The sequence below is a fragment of the Drosophila novamexicana genome, unplaced genomic scaffold (assembly GCF_003285875.2).
Source record: "Drosophila novamexicana strain 15010-1031.04,08,12 unplaced genomic scaffold, DnovRS2.1 tig00000870-arrow-arrow-pilon, whole genome shotgun sequence".
Taxonomy (NCBI): Eukaryota; Metazoa; Arthropoda; class Insecta; order Diptera; family Drosophilidae; genus Drosophila; species Drosophila novamexicana.
The window spans coordinates 117,860-134,139 of NW_020824830.1; the positions used below are offsets into that span (position 1 = coordinate 117,860).

Genomic DNA, 16,280 nt, shown 5'->3' on the forward strand with positions numbered 1-16,280 from the left:
TATCATAACAGCTTTTTGATTGGCCACAAAGCAAAAGCACACGAATGTGTGTCAACGTGATAACAATAGTCTAATAAACAAATTAAATATTAAAAACAATAAATGAGTCTACTTGACATAAGCCAGTTCAACTTTAATCAAAATCAATTAACCCGCCAAAACCTATATTCACCATTCAGCATAGCAGCTTTCAATTGGTGCTGCCAACTTGTTTGGATTACAAAAAGACTGCTGCAAACAATTTAAATACTTGTTTATCAGGCATAGTTTCGGATCGTCTTGAGGAACACGTTGCTAAGTAAACATGCCTATCGTATATTGCGGAACTATTGTGCACACCAAATCTTTTGATGAATTTGAGTCTTTTAAGCAAGGCTTCATTGCTGTTGACGATGGAAAGGTATGTAAATATTAAAAACGTAATTAAATACGTTGCGTTATAAGATTTGATTCTCCTTGGAATAGTTATTGATTAAATGTTCCCCTTTAGATAATTGGCATTGGCAATGATTACCAGAATTGGTTGGCGACCGCAAAGATCGATCCCAAATCAGTAGCCGAAGTGCGCTTGTCGGAATTTCAGTTTCTCTCTCCCGGCTTTTGTGACGCACACATTCATGCCCCCCAATATGCCCAAATTGGCCTGGGCATGAGCGTTCCTCTGCTGGACTGGCTAAATAAGTACACATTTCCCACTGAAGCCAAATATGTTGACCAAGAATTTGCGCTGGAGATCTACAGGGCTGTTGTCGTAAGATACGGTTAAATATAATTATTTTTCGCTTATATTCATAGTTAGATTCTTATCATATGGCACGTTTCCACACACACACAAACACACGCACACTCACACACATGACTTCTCACTCTCAAGCACACACACACACGAATGCACTTGCCGATCTTGAACATTCGGCTCTCACTCTCTCTCTCTCTCTCTCACACACACACTCACACACAAGACATGCTTAGATGTGTGCTCAGTTACATCAGCAGCTGATAACTTAATACTCTATAGGAAGCTACGCTACGCTGCGGCACCACATTGGCCTCCTATTTTGCCACCAACGACTTGAGTTCCACGCTGATTTTAGCCAAGGAAGCGGCACGTCAGGGTCAGCGGGCATTGATTGGCAAGGTCTGCTCCAATTGCAACAGTCCCGACTACTATGTGTGAGCATCTGAAGCATCACAATTGATTGAGATCAATTGAGATAATTATTATTTGCTTGCAGAGAATCGACGAATGTAGCGGTTGAGGGCACCGAGGAATTTGTTGCGGCAATACGCAAGCTGGGGAATCCCCTGGTGCTGCCCACAATAACGCCGCGTTTTGCGCTTAGCTGCAGCAAGGAGCTGTTGCAGCGACTGGGCGACATAGCCAGGAGCCAGGATGTGCATGTGCAGAGTCACATTAGCGAGAATCTGGAAGAGATTCAAGTGGTGAAGGATATTTTTAGAACCAGCTATGCAGGCGCCTATGATGATGCAGGACTGTTGACCAAAAAGACTGTCATGGCGCACGGTGTGCATCTGGAGGATGACGAAATCGCATTGCTTCGAGAGCGTGGAACCGCCATTATACATTGTCCTGCTTCCAATACGAATCTTAATTCGGGCCTGTGCGATGTACAACGTCTTATCAAAGCGGGTGTAAATGTGGGCCTAGGAACTGATGTGGCTGGAGGAAATTCCATATCGATTCTGAATGCCATACAGCGGACTTTGGATGTTTCCAAGCATCTGGAGTTTTTCAAGAAGCAGCACATTTGCGGCACGGGCACAGCCAAAGTGCAGGATAACGACTACCAGCAGTTGTCCTACAAACAGGCTTTCTATTTGGCCACCTTGGGTGGGGCTAAGGCATTGGCACTGGATCACATAACCGGAAACTTTGCTGTTGGCAAAGATTTCGATGCTCTTCTGGTGGACGTAAGCGTGCTGGAGAAACCACATCGTACGCTCACCGTAGACGAGCTATTGGAGAAATTTATCTTTACTGCCGACGATCGCAACATAACAGCCGTATTTGTGGCTGGCAAGCGGGTCAAGGGTTGAAAAGGATAATCCCAATAAGAAAAGAATCCGTTCTAACAGTACCACTTCACAGAGAAATGCATAGAGAATTTATTACTTAGCTTTGTGTATTATGTATGGATTTCGATTTAAATGCTGAAAATAAAAGGGTTTGTTTTGGGTTAACAATAAATCAAAGCTTTTACATTCTATTTAGTATAGTTGGATTGGTCTACCACACATAATCATTAATTTTTACAAACAGTTATATATGTACTCGTATTTATATATGTATATATATGTCGGAACAGAGAAATCACTTTCTTTGCAATTAGGCATACTGGCAGCACAGCAAGTCCCGAGTGTCGTTATAGTCACAAAATAATTATATTTTTAGGAGCGAGCACGTCTGTTCTCTATGACTTCCACTTTTAGAATGAATAATTTTCATCGTCCTCGAGCATACTACTCATGTTCTTGTCATTCTATATTCTTCTCTGACTTTTAGTACTGTTAGTGAACATTCAACACTATAGCAAACTGGACGTTATACAACACACTCGGGCCATGCTCGGCAGAGACTATCTTTTTTGTCTCACACCATGCTTTCAGTAGCAACCCTAATACAAGTAGGACAGTTATGTTAAATAGCAGTACCTTCTGTCAAATTCTCTGATTCTTACTAACACTTAATCGTTAGCATTCAAAATAATACTCACAATAATTTATTGGATACACGACACGGCCTTCCTGACATTTCACACGTCCTCGTGTGTACATTTCGCTTAGATCATGCCATAGTCAAAATTGTTGGGTAAAATTTATTAGTCATTACTTTACTTTAAGAATAGCTTTACAAACAGCAGTATCATCGGTCATTGTAGGTTTTATTTTTTTATTTTTTTTTTTTTTTTTTTTTTTGTTGTTGTTCTGTCATCACACGTCTATAGGCTCTTGCTGCCCAGCAACGATAACATGGAGCGGATCCATACAGGTCTTTCAACCTCTGACCCCCGCCATAATATCACCCGCTTCAGCACGCCATGATCGAGCACTTGTGCACGGCGTGAGTATTATGGTGCGGTCTTAGCCATCGTGTATGAGCCCAACCGCACTCTCTCTTAGTGCCACAGTGTCTTGAGCAATGTCCTCAACATTGTCACACTCATCATCTCTCAAATCTATCAACTCCTCCGATACATTGTTGCTTGGAAAAGCTCGCAAATACTCATGTGCATACTTAAACGTGCGCTTACTCGTCAATGACTTTAATAAATATCTGTCTCCATCAAGTATTTCGATTATCTCAAAAGGTCCCTTAAACTTGGGATCTAACTTCGTTTGATTTCGTTCTTCCCTCTTGAGTAGGACATGATCACCAAGCTTATATTTTACAATTTTTGTTTTATTTTTATCAAACCTAGCCTTATCATATTTAGCGTTATTCACCATGTTATCTTTCGCTTGTGCTCTTATTAAATCTTTATCAATTGTTTTTTCATCTGATATTGTTATCATTCCTAACGGCCTTGCCTCTTTACCGATTAGCAATTCTAACGGACTATATTTCGTTACACGATTTGTCGTGCAATTTATTGCCAGCTGTATGTCTTTTAAAGCGTCTTGCCAGGATCGCTGACTACTCTCAACCGCTGTGAGCATGCTCTTCAAGGTGCTCATGACACGCTCTACTTGGCCGTTTGCTCGACTGGCGCCCGTCGCAATCAGGTGTAAACCTATCTTCTGCGAAGAACAAAATTCCCTAAACCTTGTGCTAGCAAAACATCTACCCTGATCAGCTATGATGCGTGCCGGCACTCCGAATAGTGCAACAGTTTCTTTGACTGCCTTAATGCAGTTTTCCGTATTAAGGTTCAGCGTATGTTGAAGGTGAACAAATTTTGTGAATGCATCAACTTGAACTATGATGTACTCTTTTAAGTCGTTTTTGCCACTTAATTTTCCGGTTATATCAATATGCACAGTGTGCCAGGGTATGTCATCTTTAGGAATCGGGTGCATTTCTATTTGTGGCTTACCAGATGGTGGTTTTGACACTCTACAGGTAATGCAATTTTCTACAAACTTTTTCACATACTTAGACATCTTCTCGAACCAGTAGTTGGCATACATTTTGTCTAGAGTTTTCTTCCACCCTAAATGCATTATGGCTTCGTGAACATTGTTAATGACTGACCATCTAAAGGCTCTAGGTATTACAGGCAAACATTTTGTGCTGTCATTTCTTTGAATCCTTCGATATAATACTCCTGCTCTCAATTCGTACGACGCTGAGATAGCTTCTCCCATCTTATGGTTTCGCAATTTTAAGGTTATGGAAGCAATGTCAGAATCTCGTTGCTGTTCGGCTAGAAGCCAATCGTCGGTTATCTCAGCTAGGTTTATGTGCATTTCAATCGTTTTCGCTGAGGATTTATAATCAGTAGGCAACGGATTGCGCGAGAAAAAATCAGCATGTAACATGCGTTCTCCCTTCCTGTATTCAATGCTGAAATCAAATGATTGCAGATATGCCCACCATCTATGTACCCTTGGGGTAAGGTTAATTTTTTTGATACTTGCTTTCAGGGAGTTGCAATCTGTATGCACAATAAATTTTTGACCATGTAAATAATGGCGGAAGTGTCTTACTGCGTTGTAAACTGCGAGGGTCTCAAGCTCGTATGAATGATATTTTGCTTCAGCCATTGTCGTACATTTGCTGTAATATTCAATGACTCTGGGTCTATTTTCTATCTTGTGCATTAAAATAGCACCATATCCAATAGAACTTGCGTCTGTATGTAATTCCATTGGCTTTAGTGGATCGAAAATTGTCAAAACGGAGTCATTAGTCAAAATTGATACGATTTTTTGACGAATTTCCTCATATTCCGGCTTCCAGACAAATTTATTATTTTTGGAGGTGAGATTATATAAAGCTTTCATCTGCTCAGAAAATTTTGGTACGAATTGCCTAAAATACGAGGCTAGGCCTATGAATTGTCGCACCTGCGTTACTGACTGCGGTGACGGTAATTCGGCCAACGCTTGTATCTTGCGTGGATTTGGTCGAATTTGACCCGCTTCAACCAAGTATCCTAAATATTCTATGCTTGTTTTCAAGAACGAGCATTTTGTAATGTTAAATGAGAATCCAGCTCTAGACAAGTTTTCCAAGACCGTTTGTAGCCTTTCAAGTGCCTCTTCCTTTGTCTTCGCTAGAATTAACACGTCATCTATATAGACGATGGCATACGTTTGAGCCAAATCACCCAATGCTCTCACGATTGCGCGCTGGAAAATCGAGGAAGCATTTTTTAATCCAAAAGGCATGGCCAAAAATTCATACTGTCCTTCTGGCGTGACAAAAGCAGTGCGCTCGATAGAGTCTGGGTGTATTGGAACTTGGTAAAAACCACTTGCCATGTCTAAACTGGAGAAATATTTGCCTTCACTCAGTCTATTAATTTGATCAGAAATCAAAGGCAGCGGATATTTGTCAGCGACCGTATTAGCATTCAGTTCCCGATAATCGACACATAGTCGATCGGTTCCATTTTTCTTTCTTACCATCAGCATTGGGCTTGCAAATGGAGAGCAACTAGGACGTATAACGTTTGCGTCTAACAATTCTTTTACTTTATTTCGCACGACTTCTTTTTCTTCTATGCTTAACCTATACGGACGCCTTTGTACAGTTTTATTTGGGTCAAGCAGGCGGATTTCAAGTTCACCCGTAGTCACTCGCGTTTGAGGAATACCCTCAATAAATTTATCAGCATAGTTTTGCAATAATTCTAGCAGACGATTCTTATCAGTGTTGCTTAATGCTCTATCGTTATTCAGATGCTCTACGTAACTTATATCTGGCACTTTTATTAGTACATCAACAGTTTTGGTTTTGTACATTTCAAATTTGTCGGCCTCGATGGAGACTCCAAAGCCTAATCCGAGTATATCACGGCCTATCAATACATCGTATTTCAAAAACTTATCCATTATTACATGAAATAATATTTCTAAGGAGTACTGATCAATTTTAACAGTAGCCAAGATTTGCATAGTGCTATACACAGGATTTTCTCCAATACCCCTCAAAACTATCAAATTATTAATTCTTTTTCCGGAAAATTTCTCGGCCCAACTCTCTCTGATGAGCGTACATTCCGCTCCAGAGTCAAAACAAAATGGAACGAACTCACCAGATTGACGCAGGATTCCTTTTGGCTCGGACACACAACAGATGTTTATACGCTTCTCATGTGATCCAACACCGCTCGTAGAAACTCCTTTCGTACATGAAGACGCAATGTGGCCAGCATCGCCACATTTGAAGCAGGTAACGGCAGATCGAACTTTAGGTAATGCTGAGTTTTTTGACACGTTGCCTTCTTCATACTTCCTCTTGCGACATTCGACCATTTTGTGTCCGAGGTTTCCACAATGATGACATTTAATGCCATATGTTTTCGATCTCTTGCGATCTGGTTCCATTGGGATATTTGGCTGTAGACCTCCATTTGACCTTCCATAAGCATAGGCCTTCAGATGCTGTTGCATCTCGTCTTGACTTTTAATATTAGTCGTATATAACATACGTTGCAGACTTTTGTCGATTTTCGATGTATGTGCCAAAACAACTGAGACTGCAATTTCCTCCATGTTCGCTGTCTTCCATTTGGATAAAAGTGACGTCACAAGACGGCTCGCATATACGGAGAGGCATTCGCCATCATTCGGTCGGCCATTAAAAATGTTCATTAAAGTTGCCGCCGATGTTTCCATTCCCACGAAACGTTGCAAAAACAATTCCTTAAAATTTTGCCAGTTCATTCCAGTATAGCATATTTGAGAAAGCCAGGGCGAGGCGCTTCCTTCTAGGGAGCCGCTGAGGGTCATCACCAGTGTACTGCCCTCAATAGGATTATCGTCAAGTATTATGTCTACAGTTTTGCACCAGGCATTTGCATCTGCGCCTGCAATGTCCGGGTTGAACTTTGGCAACGAGATGCTCTTCTTTGTTGAGGATGCTGAATTTGACATCTGCATTGCTTTAATAATCTCAAGAATATTTCGATTTTGAGATTCCAAAAGCTGACGCCACGAATCGTCAGAATTGCCTCGTGGAGGGGCATCGCCTGATCCCACTTCTGATGTCGGAACAGAGAAATCACTTTCTTTGCAATTAGGCATACTGGCAGCACAGCAAGTCCCGAGTGTCGTTATAGTCACAAAATAATTATATTTTTAGGAGCGAGCACGTCTGTTCTCTATGACTTCCACTTTTAGAATGAATAATTTTCATCGTCCTCGAGCATACTACTCATGTTCTTGTCATTCTATATTCTTCTCTGACTTTTAGTACTGTTAGTGAACATTCAACACTATAGCAAACTGGACGTTATACAACACACTCGGGCCATGCTCGGCAGAGACTATCTTTTTTGTCTCACACCATGCTTTCAGTAGCAACCCTAATACAAGTAGGACAGTTATGTTAAATAGCAGTACCTTCTGTCAAATTCTCTGATTCTTACTAACACTTAATCGTTAGCATTCAAAATAATACTCACAATAATTTATTGGATACACGACATATATATATATATTTAGTTATATAAACTTATTCAGTTTCCATATCTGCATAGGCGTGTTTATAATCACATATTGGGTTGGGAACAGGTCATTTTTGTTTTGAACGCCAATTATAATTGAGCTGTTGATTGAGTATATATCGAATCGTTAGTCAGACAAATAATAGCTATAGCATGCACAGATAAAACTGCTTTAAGGATCTGGATCATCGTCAGATCCTTAAATTGTATTATCTGCTGCACACACTATCTCCGTGTATTGAATACAGTTTTTCTTGTATGCTCGTAATATGGGCATACATGGGAATGTGGGCGCATAAGATTTAATTACAAAATTAAGTAAATTGTCCGTAGATATTTTAGAATTTCAAATCGGATTCATTTTGGGCTAACTAAAATGCGTATGCCTTATGCGGCATACACAAATACTTTTACTTTACACATTAAAGCTTAAACTCTTAAATGGCTTTATACTAGTTTTAGCTAATAGAAGGATTGTGTTAAAACTATATATGTATATGTGTACATATTATAGTTTAAGGACGCATTTTATGCATTGAACATGTTTTGCTGCGTGGCATCGTTCTCAAAATCCGTCCAAGCATTATTTAATTCAATAAAAATGAGCTTGGCTATTTCCTCGTGCTCGGTCCCATTATGCTGTAAATATTTATATATATAGAAATTTAAATACTTTTCGACTTTTAATCAGTTCACATACTTTATCGGGATGCACGGCCAGGCAGGCACGTCGATAGGCCTTCTTTACCTCAGCCGGCGTAACCATGGTGGACATTTCGCAGCGCTGCCATTTGGCATTCTCCCAGAGCACCGTATGCATGGAACAGAGCAAGGCGCGTATGTTGTTCTTCTTGCCATCGGTCTGTAAGTCCAACATTAATCAATATATTAATGCTAAGTTTAAGTTAATAGTTATACGCTTACCCATTCCATTATGCGCACTTTCTTGGGATCCATATCCTTGACCAGCTCCTCTTTGCGCATTTCGTTGATGGAGCGTGGACCCTGATTCATTTTGCTGCCAAACGAGTAGCCCTGTTGTCCCAGAATATCTGCAAAAATGTCTGAGCTCTTGGGACCACCTCCAGCAGCCGTCTGTTGCGAAGACTTTGGCGCATCAAAGTGGGTGCGGCTGTAGTCGGGACGCGACTGGCCGGCCTGGGGTTGCGGTTGCGGCTGCGGTGGGGTCCTGGCAAACGCGGGCTGTGCCTGCGGTTGAGGTTTCGCTTGTGCCTGAGCTTGAGTCTGTGGTTGACTCGGGGCAGGTTTGTGCGTAGGACTCGTGTATTGTGTGGCCTGCGGACTCTGACCAACGGGCGTGTTGCCCGCCGACTTGGCACCAAGCGTGCTACGGTTGAAGTTTAAGTTCAGATCCGAAGCCAGATTGGCAAGATCAGCAAATGGATCTAAAGGTTTTTGTGGTTGCGTAGGCGATGGTTCCTTTCTGGGTGCAGCCGGTGTCGTCACAAAGGTAGGTACCGAGCCCATAAAAGGTGGCAGGTTTGTGCTAGTGGTTGGTTTCAGGTTGGTCGGGCCGATCCCACCGCTCTGATCAATAGAGCCGAATATATCAAAAAGATCTGAATTGATTTTGGGCTGTGGCGCTGCTTGTGGCGGCGGCAGCACATCCGGAATGGGTGCTGATCCAATGCCCGTGGAGTCATCATCTCCAAAGGCGCCCAACAGATCGAAGCTGGCATCTGAGCTGGGCATGGCGCTTGCCAGCGGATCAGCAGCAGCCGCCGAGGCGCCTGCACTTGGCTGCTGATTCAGATTGAGCAAGTCGATGGGCGGCGAGGGTTCTGGCATTGCTGCCGGTGCATCATGAGCAATTTCCGTGACATCGGGTAGCACCAGCGGTGAGCTAGATCGCTCCGGCTTTGTAACAGACGGTGGCGGTGAGGATTGTGTCGTGGGTTTGGTTACTGCAAGCCAGAGAGATTTTAATCAAATAGATCTTGATGAAGCTGAAGCTGGGCGGGTGCTTACCAAAATTATCCAGCATCTCGACATACTCCAAATCGGAGCTAAATAGATTTTGCGCAGCACGCTTGGCCTTGGCTGGCAGCCACGGCGGCTTGTGGCTGGGCAGAGTCTCCGTTTCCGTAACGCTCAACGAGAGCGATACACAAAAGTTTGGCGGCACCTGCTCTGGATCAGGCAGATCATCGAGATCATGAGCGTTGAACGTAATTAGTGTCTCCGGCTCGGGCACAAAGCCAGTGTTAATTTGGAACTGACAAATCTTGAGGCCCTGTGGACGCACCATGCCCTTTAGCGCATTTCGCGCATGGTACAAAACCACAGTCAAATCGCCGCAAACTGTTAAATTGATGGGCAAAACAATTTTGCCAGGACCCGCGAGGTATAAGCTGCAGAGGAAAGGAGAAAAGTTAGTCAACAGTATGAAAAATAATATAACTAAGGTGCATCACTTACCGCATTTTCTCGTATTCCTGCAACGTGGTGAGCAGCAGCTTCTCGTTGCAGTAAACCTCCATGTAAATGCGGCAGCCATCACGCGCCTTTGTCATGCGCGGCACGGGCTGGCAGCTAATTGAAACTAGGTTGATGTTTTTGTAGTGCGGCAACAGAGGTGTCGGACGTAATATATCGCCAAAATAGTATAGATAACGAAACTCGGAGGCGCGCAAATTGATGGTGTGACGTTTAACAGCAAACACCTGCACCGCATCCTCCGGCTCGTGCAGCAGATCGGCGTACATGAGCAGAGCGCAAATGACAGTGGCTGCTGTGCAGCCGCCGGAGTCGCCCGTTTGCACAATGACAACAGATTTGGGATCTGCATTTAGGAAGTTGTACATATCCGCCGAGACAGTGAACAGGCCCTGCAAATACGACAGGTGTTAATTGTAAAGGTAAGGCGCAAAAGTGTGTCTGCACACTTACCTGCAGATTGGGTGCATGCGCCTGTGGGCAACCGTAAACAGAGCCCGCCTCCACGGTGCGCACTGGCGGCGGCAGGCGGGGCACAGTCCGTGCTCCAAAGTTATAAATGCTTATCTTTTGCGGCGCAAAGCGACTCTCCAACGACAGACGCACATCTTCAATGTTGTTCGTCTTGTATGTGGACTCAAAGCCATCCGAGGGGCAGGGCATAACCAGAATACGCGAAGTGATGTGACTTATATCCAGATCGTTGCGTGCAATGGACTGCTGCATGGTTTGCATCACCTTGGTTGAGGTGTCCTTCAGGTTTTTGAACAGAGTGCCCGCACCACCGCGCAACGAGGAAAGCAAGCTCCCGTTGCCATGGCTGGACGCAGAACTCGAGCCAGCGCCCGCAGCTTGTGGCATATGCGCAGATGTTGAGGGCGTGGCCGTCGGATTTGGATTGTCACAATAGAACTCGGATTGGCTCACTTCGGGCACACTTCTCGCCGGGCTCTCAGCTGACGACGTTTCAATGGGCATGCCGCGCAAATCCAATGGTCCCTTGAGTGACCAGTTGTGCGTCTCGGCAATGGCCGCCAAGCGCTCCAGCACCATCGAGATGTCGTAACGCTCGGCTGGATTCACCTTAAAGCAGCCCTTTATAATCTCTCGGAAGCAATGATAACGAGAGTCCGGTGGCATAATATAGTTGGCATTGATGATGCGCAGCTTGCCGCCATCCTCGTACGGATGCTTTTGATAGCACAGGAAATATAGAATGCAGCCCAGCGCCCAAATATCCGCCTTGGGACCGATCGGATAGTTCGACCAGGTGTCCAGCATTTCGGGCGCCCTATACATGGGCGTTGTCACCGTATTCAGCTGGTCCTCGAGCATGTTGCGCTGCTGTGCGCTCCATTCAAATGTGGGCGCCAGCAGCTCCTTGCTGGCCGAGCCAAAGTCGCAAAGTTTGATTTGCTTATCATTGCCAATAAGGAAATTTTCAATCTGATGGCAAATAAGACAAAGATTTAAACATTGCTTAATCCAATTATTCATCCAATCCAGGATTACCTTTATATCACGATGTGCTATGGGCGGCGACTGTGTATGCATGTGGGCAACGGCGCGAGCCATTTGATAGAATATGCGCAGGACAACGGGCGGATCGAACGCCACATTCTCCGCCCTAAAACAGTCCACCAAGGAGCCACCTGTGGAACATATGCATATATGAGATAGAATCGATACCAGCAAGCCATCACTTACCCTTGCAGAGTTCGGTTAGCAGCAGGAATTGTGCACCCTGCTGCGACGTTGGAGCAATGCAGCTGGAGCCGATGCAAGTGACAATGTTGCCATGTCCAGATAGTTGCTTGTGCACGCTAATCTCATTGTTGATGGCGCGGCAGGCCTGCTGATCGGCGGCGATCAGCCGCTTGAGGGCGTACTCCGTGCCAGTTTTTACATCTTGCGCGACGTACACAAACGCATAGCCGCCTGCAAAGAGAACGGGGAAATGTTTGATAACAAAAACACACTGATAAGCGGGGGCGTTCAATTCCAGCAATGATCCGAACCACACATTTATATAATTAAATATGCATTGTTTATGTAGCACAAATTCTGGGAGTAATTATTGTGCGAGTTCGTGTGTGTGTGTGAGTGTGTGGCAACATGAGTCATGCTGGGTCAAGAGAACATGGCGAAGAACGTTTGAACTTCTTCGCTGACAACTTGGTCACCAATACAAATGCAGCACGAACATGAACATCTCTCGATGCTCGTTAACAAAGCAACAAGTTTTCCATTCTGTTTCAATGCGAAAATCAGAAAGCGCAACAAAAAGAGACCTCAGCTGACGTTGAGGTGTCATTAACGCCAGTTTTGAGTGTAATTATAAAATGTCTGACGAATGCAGTCCCTTTTTGGACTCCATTGCCTATTGATTTTTATGCCCTTGCAGTTTGTAATTTGTTGAATTCTTGCTAACCTTCGGCTATGACACATTTTGTGCGCAGCTTTTGGCCAGATATCTCCAGGCATTGCCCAACGTAATCATTGTCCAGGCTGCCACTATTGGCTGTGGCATTGCTGGCACCTCCTCCTCCACTTCCTCCGCCTCCTCCTCTTTCACCATTGCCACCAGCATCGCTCAAGCTGGATGTGGTGTTAAAGTAGTTGAAGTTCAGCGACTTGAAGAAATCGCCCATATTACTCAGACTAACAATGGTTTGTTTTAGATCAAACTGTTTGATTGCTAAACCGCGAGCTAATTATATATTGCTTGTGTTATTTTAACCGAGTTTAAACATTTTCGCTGCGGACACAACAAAAATTGCTGCGTTGGTTTGGTATTTATTAGTTCGGTTCTGGTATTTTTTTTGCTGAGTTGGACGGACAAAAATGGTCAGCTGTTCATTTAACAGTGCACTTAACAGCGCACACAATTGTACATTTGCTGAACTGTTAATAACAGCGGTTGCAGCATTACTGCCGTTACTTACATTTAAATTTCAGCTTGAAAGAAGGAGATCTTCGGCACTTCAAATTTAAGCCTTTATACTAAACGCTGAGGGTTTTGTTGATTGTTGAGCTTAGCAAAAATATTTTACAGAATATAAATGTTTGGTATGATACAGTAGTCCAATTTTGATAATTTGACTTTACATAAGGTGCATAGTGAAACTAACAATACTTGATGGGAGCTTTATGAAATAGTAGTTCGAAAATGAGAGACTAGTCAAACGAGCATGGCTACAACGACTCGGCTATTGACACTGATCAACAATTTTTACATAATATTATGTATTCTAATTGTATTCTTACATGTGTTATAAATTTCAGGATAAAATTATAATACCCCCTACAGAGGTTATTGGTATGAGTTTGATTATTTTTGAGGTTTCAAGATTTGACGTTATTGAAGGTCTCTTGAAAATGGTTATAGTTGTGTACATATCAGTAACAGTATGCCATTTTATTAAACAACTTGATTTATCCAACCAAAAAATGCAAATAAGCATGCTTCTAAGTAATGTAACAGAGTGAACGAACTGCAGTAAATATCTTGCTGTAAGACGTGGAGTCATATGTAAAGTGTGGAGTAATCATGTTAAGGCCCTTTGTAGCGGCATTCTAATAAGAATATTAGCTGTAAACCAGCTGGAATCTGTCGTATATAATATATATTGATGGGAAAGAGCTCGACTTAAGTCAGTGTCTTTTTTCAAGGGCCATACTTATTAACTCCAAAATTATATTTATTTTGGGGTGTTTGGCCTTCCAATAATATTTTCCAAATTGTGGCTTCTTCGATAACCTTGCGGGTGGAGCAACGCCCGCATCTTAGCCAAGACATAAATTAGTCATAATTATGTATACTTACATAGGGTAAATAACAAAAATTTCCAACCACATTTGGGTGGCTTTGAACCAATACAAGGTTGTCCCAAACATTTCTCAAATAAAGTTATCTATGCACATATTTAACTGCTAAAACAGTTTTTAATTTCGATTTCCGTCGTGTTTTGAAACCGACTTTAAAAAAAAATCACTTGAAAAAATTACAAACTCTTACCTTTATTTCGGTTATTGTGGCTGGCAAATAAATGTGAAATGCATGACAAAATCAAGAAAGACCAAATACGATTTTAAAAGCCATTTACGGCACAATATTGTGTCTGTCCGCTTGAAAGCATAGTACGTTACGGATTGCGATGCCGATGACAATTTCATTTTGTTGTTGTTACCTTTGTTACCTTTGTTGTTGTTGTTGTTGTTGTTGTTGTTAGCAAGCTGCGTGTTGCTTGCGTAAATTGAGCGTCTCATGTAATTTTGACACATTTAAAAGTGTCAGGTGTGCAATTTAGTTACATTTGCATTTCTAGCAGACGTAACAAACGCCCAACTAAACAATCGCACCATGTCATGGAAAACTAAAATAATGTTGATTAATTAGCCAACTGCAGCCTTTGGGCCCTATCGGCCGGCATTGACACATTTAACGCGCGTTTTGCCGACTGCAAATAATTAAAATTAATATATATCATATTTTCCACGCCATTTAGCTGCTAGAATAAAGTAGTTGATATGAATTGGGGGCGAGCTGAGCAAACACACACACACACACATTTTGTTTGGACAATTGTGCGGGAAAAGCTAGAAAAACCCACAGCTTTTCAGGCAGCCTCCAACTGGACAGTTCAGTACGTCAAGTGGAGCACAACCTCGTGAGTCGTCAATAGAATGGGTTGCCTTGCGCCACTTAGCCAGCTGGCGGCGATATTCTTGCTGCATTGCGCATACGCACAGTTGTACCAGGGCATGCAAAATGGGCAGCACTTTTATCAGCCGTTCATGCTGTATAATCCAGCGAGCGGTCAGCAACTGATGCCCCGACAATATCTGCCGGCACGCATGATCAGCAATAATTTGGTGGAGCTGCCAACCATGGGCATGCCCTGCTCCTGCCAGGATTTCGCCTGCAAATGTTGTCTGGGTCTGGGCTTTGGCATGATGCGAGACGGCCTCTGCGTTTTGGTCAAGTGCAGCCGGCGGGACTTGAGCGTGGATTTCGCCGTGGAGCTGAATCATCGCTCCGTGGCCAATTTCGGCATATCGCCGCGCAATCTGCCGGACATCTGTTCGCCGCTGGCGGTGCCCATTTTTGTGTCCGCCTGCCTGCGGCTCTACAACATACACATCATCGAGCGCAGCCTATACGTATGCATTTCCCTGGTATTCAAGATTGCCTTCCAGCCGCTGTTCGAGTACAAATTGAATTGCCTCCAACTGAGCTTCATGGGCGTGGCAGTTGTGCCCGAACGAGATTGGGGCATGGACACAATGCAGCTGAGATTAGACCAGGAGACCAATGACAAGCTGGAAATCAATGCTGCCTAAGATACAAACTACATTTAACTACATTCAGCCTCTGCTCATTCTGTTTAATATCAAATCTAAGCAACAAAAAAAAAGTGAAATTTTGTTAATTAAAAAAAAAAGCTATTTATTCAAAAGCCGCACCAACAAAAAAGCGCTATGAAAATTGCGAAAATTGCTAATAAAAAGTTGGGCCAAGTGAGCGTGTGTGTGTGTGTGTGTGTGTGTGTGTGTGTGTGTGTGAAAGATGCGGCTGCTTTGTATGTATGTATCTGTATCTCAGCATCTTAAACAAGGCACAACACAGCTCATTGGAACACACCTACTTCTGGCCACTTTCGTTAACCATCGCGGCACATGGCAATTATTATTTTATTTTTATTATTATTTTCTGCTTCCTATCAGACGGCATGCATCTGAAGGCGACAAGCCGAGCGGGACGGAGGGAAGGAATTGTGGGCTGGGGCGGATCCCGTCGATGACGCTTTATTATCAAACGGCAATTTGTCACTCCTCTAACGCTCAACTAATAACAATTAATGCTTAAGTCGAGGATTAATCAAGTTGTTTTTTTTTTACCGAAATGAAATAGAAAATAGAGTAAAAAGTTTCTGTTTCCTTGAATCTAATATTCGGATATCCAAGAAATAACACTGGCAGCTAGATCTCAAGCCCGCAGTCCCGCAGGCAACCCCTCTAACTAGGTCTATAATTTTTGAATATATTTTGAAAATATGGCAACACTTTTGTCTCTCATAAGTCACATGCTAGCACAGATATGTACACACTTTTTGATGCATGTACACATGGCAAAAATTGATGCCAATGTGAATCGCACATGATATACATATGTACATAAATAATCGC

General features: G+C 43.0%; 3 protein-coding genes across 3 annotated transcripts; 2 read left to right on the forward strand and 1 right to left on the reverse strand.

The window, feature by feature from the left end:
- The first annotated feature begins 212 nt into the window (after positions 1-212).
- LOC115764737 (guanine deaminase) lies at positions 213-2,209 on the forward strand. Its single transcript, XM_030707952.1, has 4 exons — positions 213-400; positions 491-751; positions 1,019-1,173; positions 1,236-2,209. The coding sequence occupies exons 1-4, from the start codon at positions 305-307 to the stop codon at positions 2,056-2,058; spliced, it is 1,335 nt and encodes a 444-aa protein (XP_030563812.1). The 5' UTR covers positions 213-304; the 3' UTR covers positions 2,059-2,209.
- Positions 2,210-8,147: 5,938 nt separating this feature from the next.
- On the reverse strand, positions 8,148-12,877 carry LOC115764735 (cyclin-G-associated kinase). Its single transcript, XM_030707948.1, has 9 exons — positions 12,523-12,877; positions 11,799-12,029; positions 11,604-11,743; positions 10,545-11,537; positions 10,074-10,483; positions 9,624-10,006; positions 8,559-9,559; positions 8,335-8,496; positions 8,148-8,273 (listed from the first exon to the last, which is right to left on the reverse strand). The coding sequence occupies exons 1-9, from the start codon at positions 12,740-12,742 to the stop codon at positions 8,163-8,165; spliced, it is 3,651 nt and encodes a 1,216-aa protein (XP_030563808.1). The 5' UTR covers positions 12,743-12,877; the 3' UTR covers positions 8,148-8,162.
- Positions 12,878-14,761: 1,884 nt separating this feature from the next.
- On the forward strand, positions 14,762-15,672 carry LOC115764704. Its single transcript, XM_030707902.1, has one exon. It carries the CDS (start codon positions 14,778-14,780, stop codon positions 15,432-15,434), a length of 657 nt encoding a protein of 218 aa, XP_030563762.1. The 5' UTR covers positions 14,762-14,777; the 3' UTR covers positions 15,435-15,672.
- The last annotated feature ends 608 nt before the right edge of the window (positions 15,673-16,280 follow it).

Excerpts from the sequence above, each read along its gene's own strand:
- LOC115764737 (XM_030707952.1), top strand. The coding sequence starts at position 305 with ATGCCTATCGTATATTGCGGAACTATTGTGCACACCAAATCTTTTGAT. Across the intron at positions 752-1,018 it reads AGATCTACAGGGCTGTTGTC|GAAGCTACGCTACGCTGCGG; the intron begins GTAAGATACGGT and ends AATACTCTATAG. Across the intron at positions 1,174-1,235 it reads AACAGTCCCGACTACTATGT|AGAATCGACGAATGTAGCGG; the intron begins GTGAGCATCTGA and ends ATTTGCTTGCAG.
- LOC115764735 (XM_030707948.1), bottom strand. The coding sequence starts at position 12,742 with ATGGGCGATTTCTTCAAGTCGCTGAACTTCAACTACTTTAACACCACA. Across the intron at positions 10,007-10,073 it reads CAGGAATACGAGAAAATGCG|CTTATACCTCGCGGGTCCTG; the intron begins GTAAGTGATGCA and ends TTTCCTCTGCAG. Across the intron at positions 9,560-9,623 it reads CGAGATGCTGGATAATTTTG|TAACCAAACCCACGACACAA; the intron begins GTAAGCACCCGC and ends TCTGGCTTGCAG.
- LOC115764704 (XM_030707902.1), top strand. The coding sequence starts at position 14,778 with ATGGGTTGCCTTGCGCCACTTAGCCAGCTGGCGGCGATATTCTTGCTG.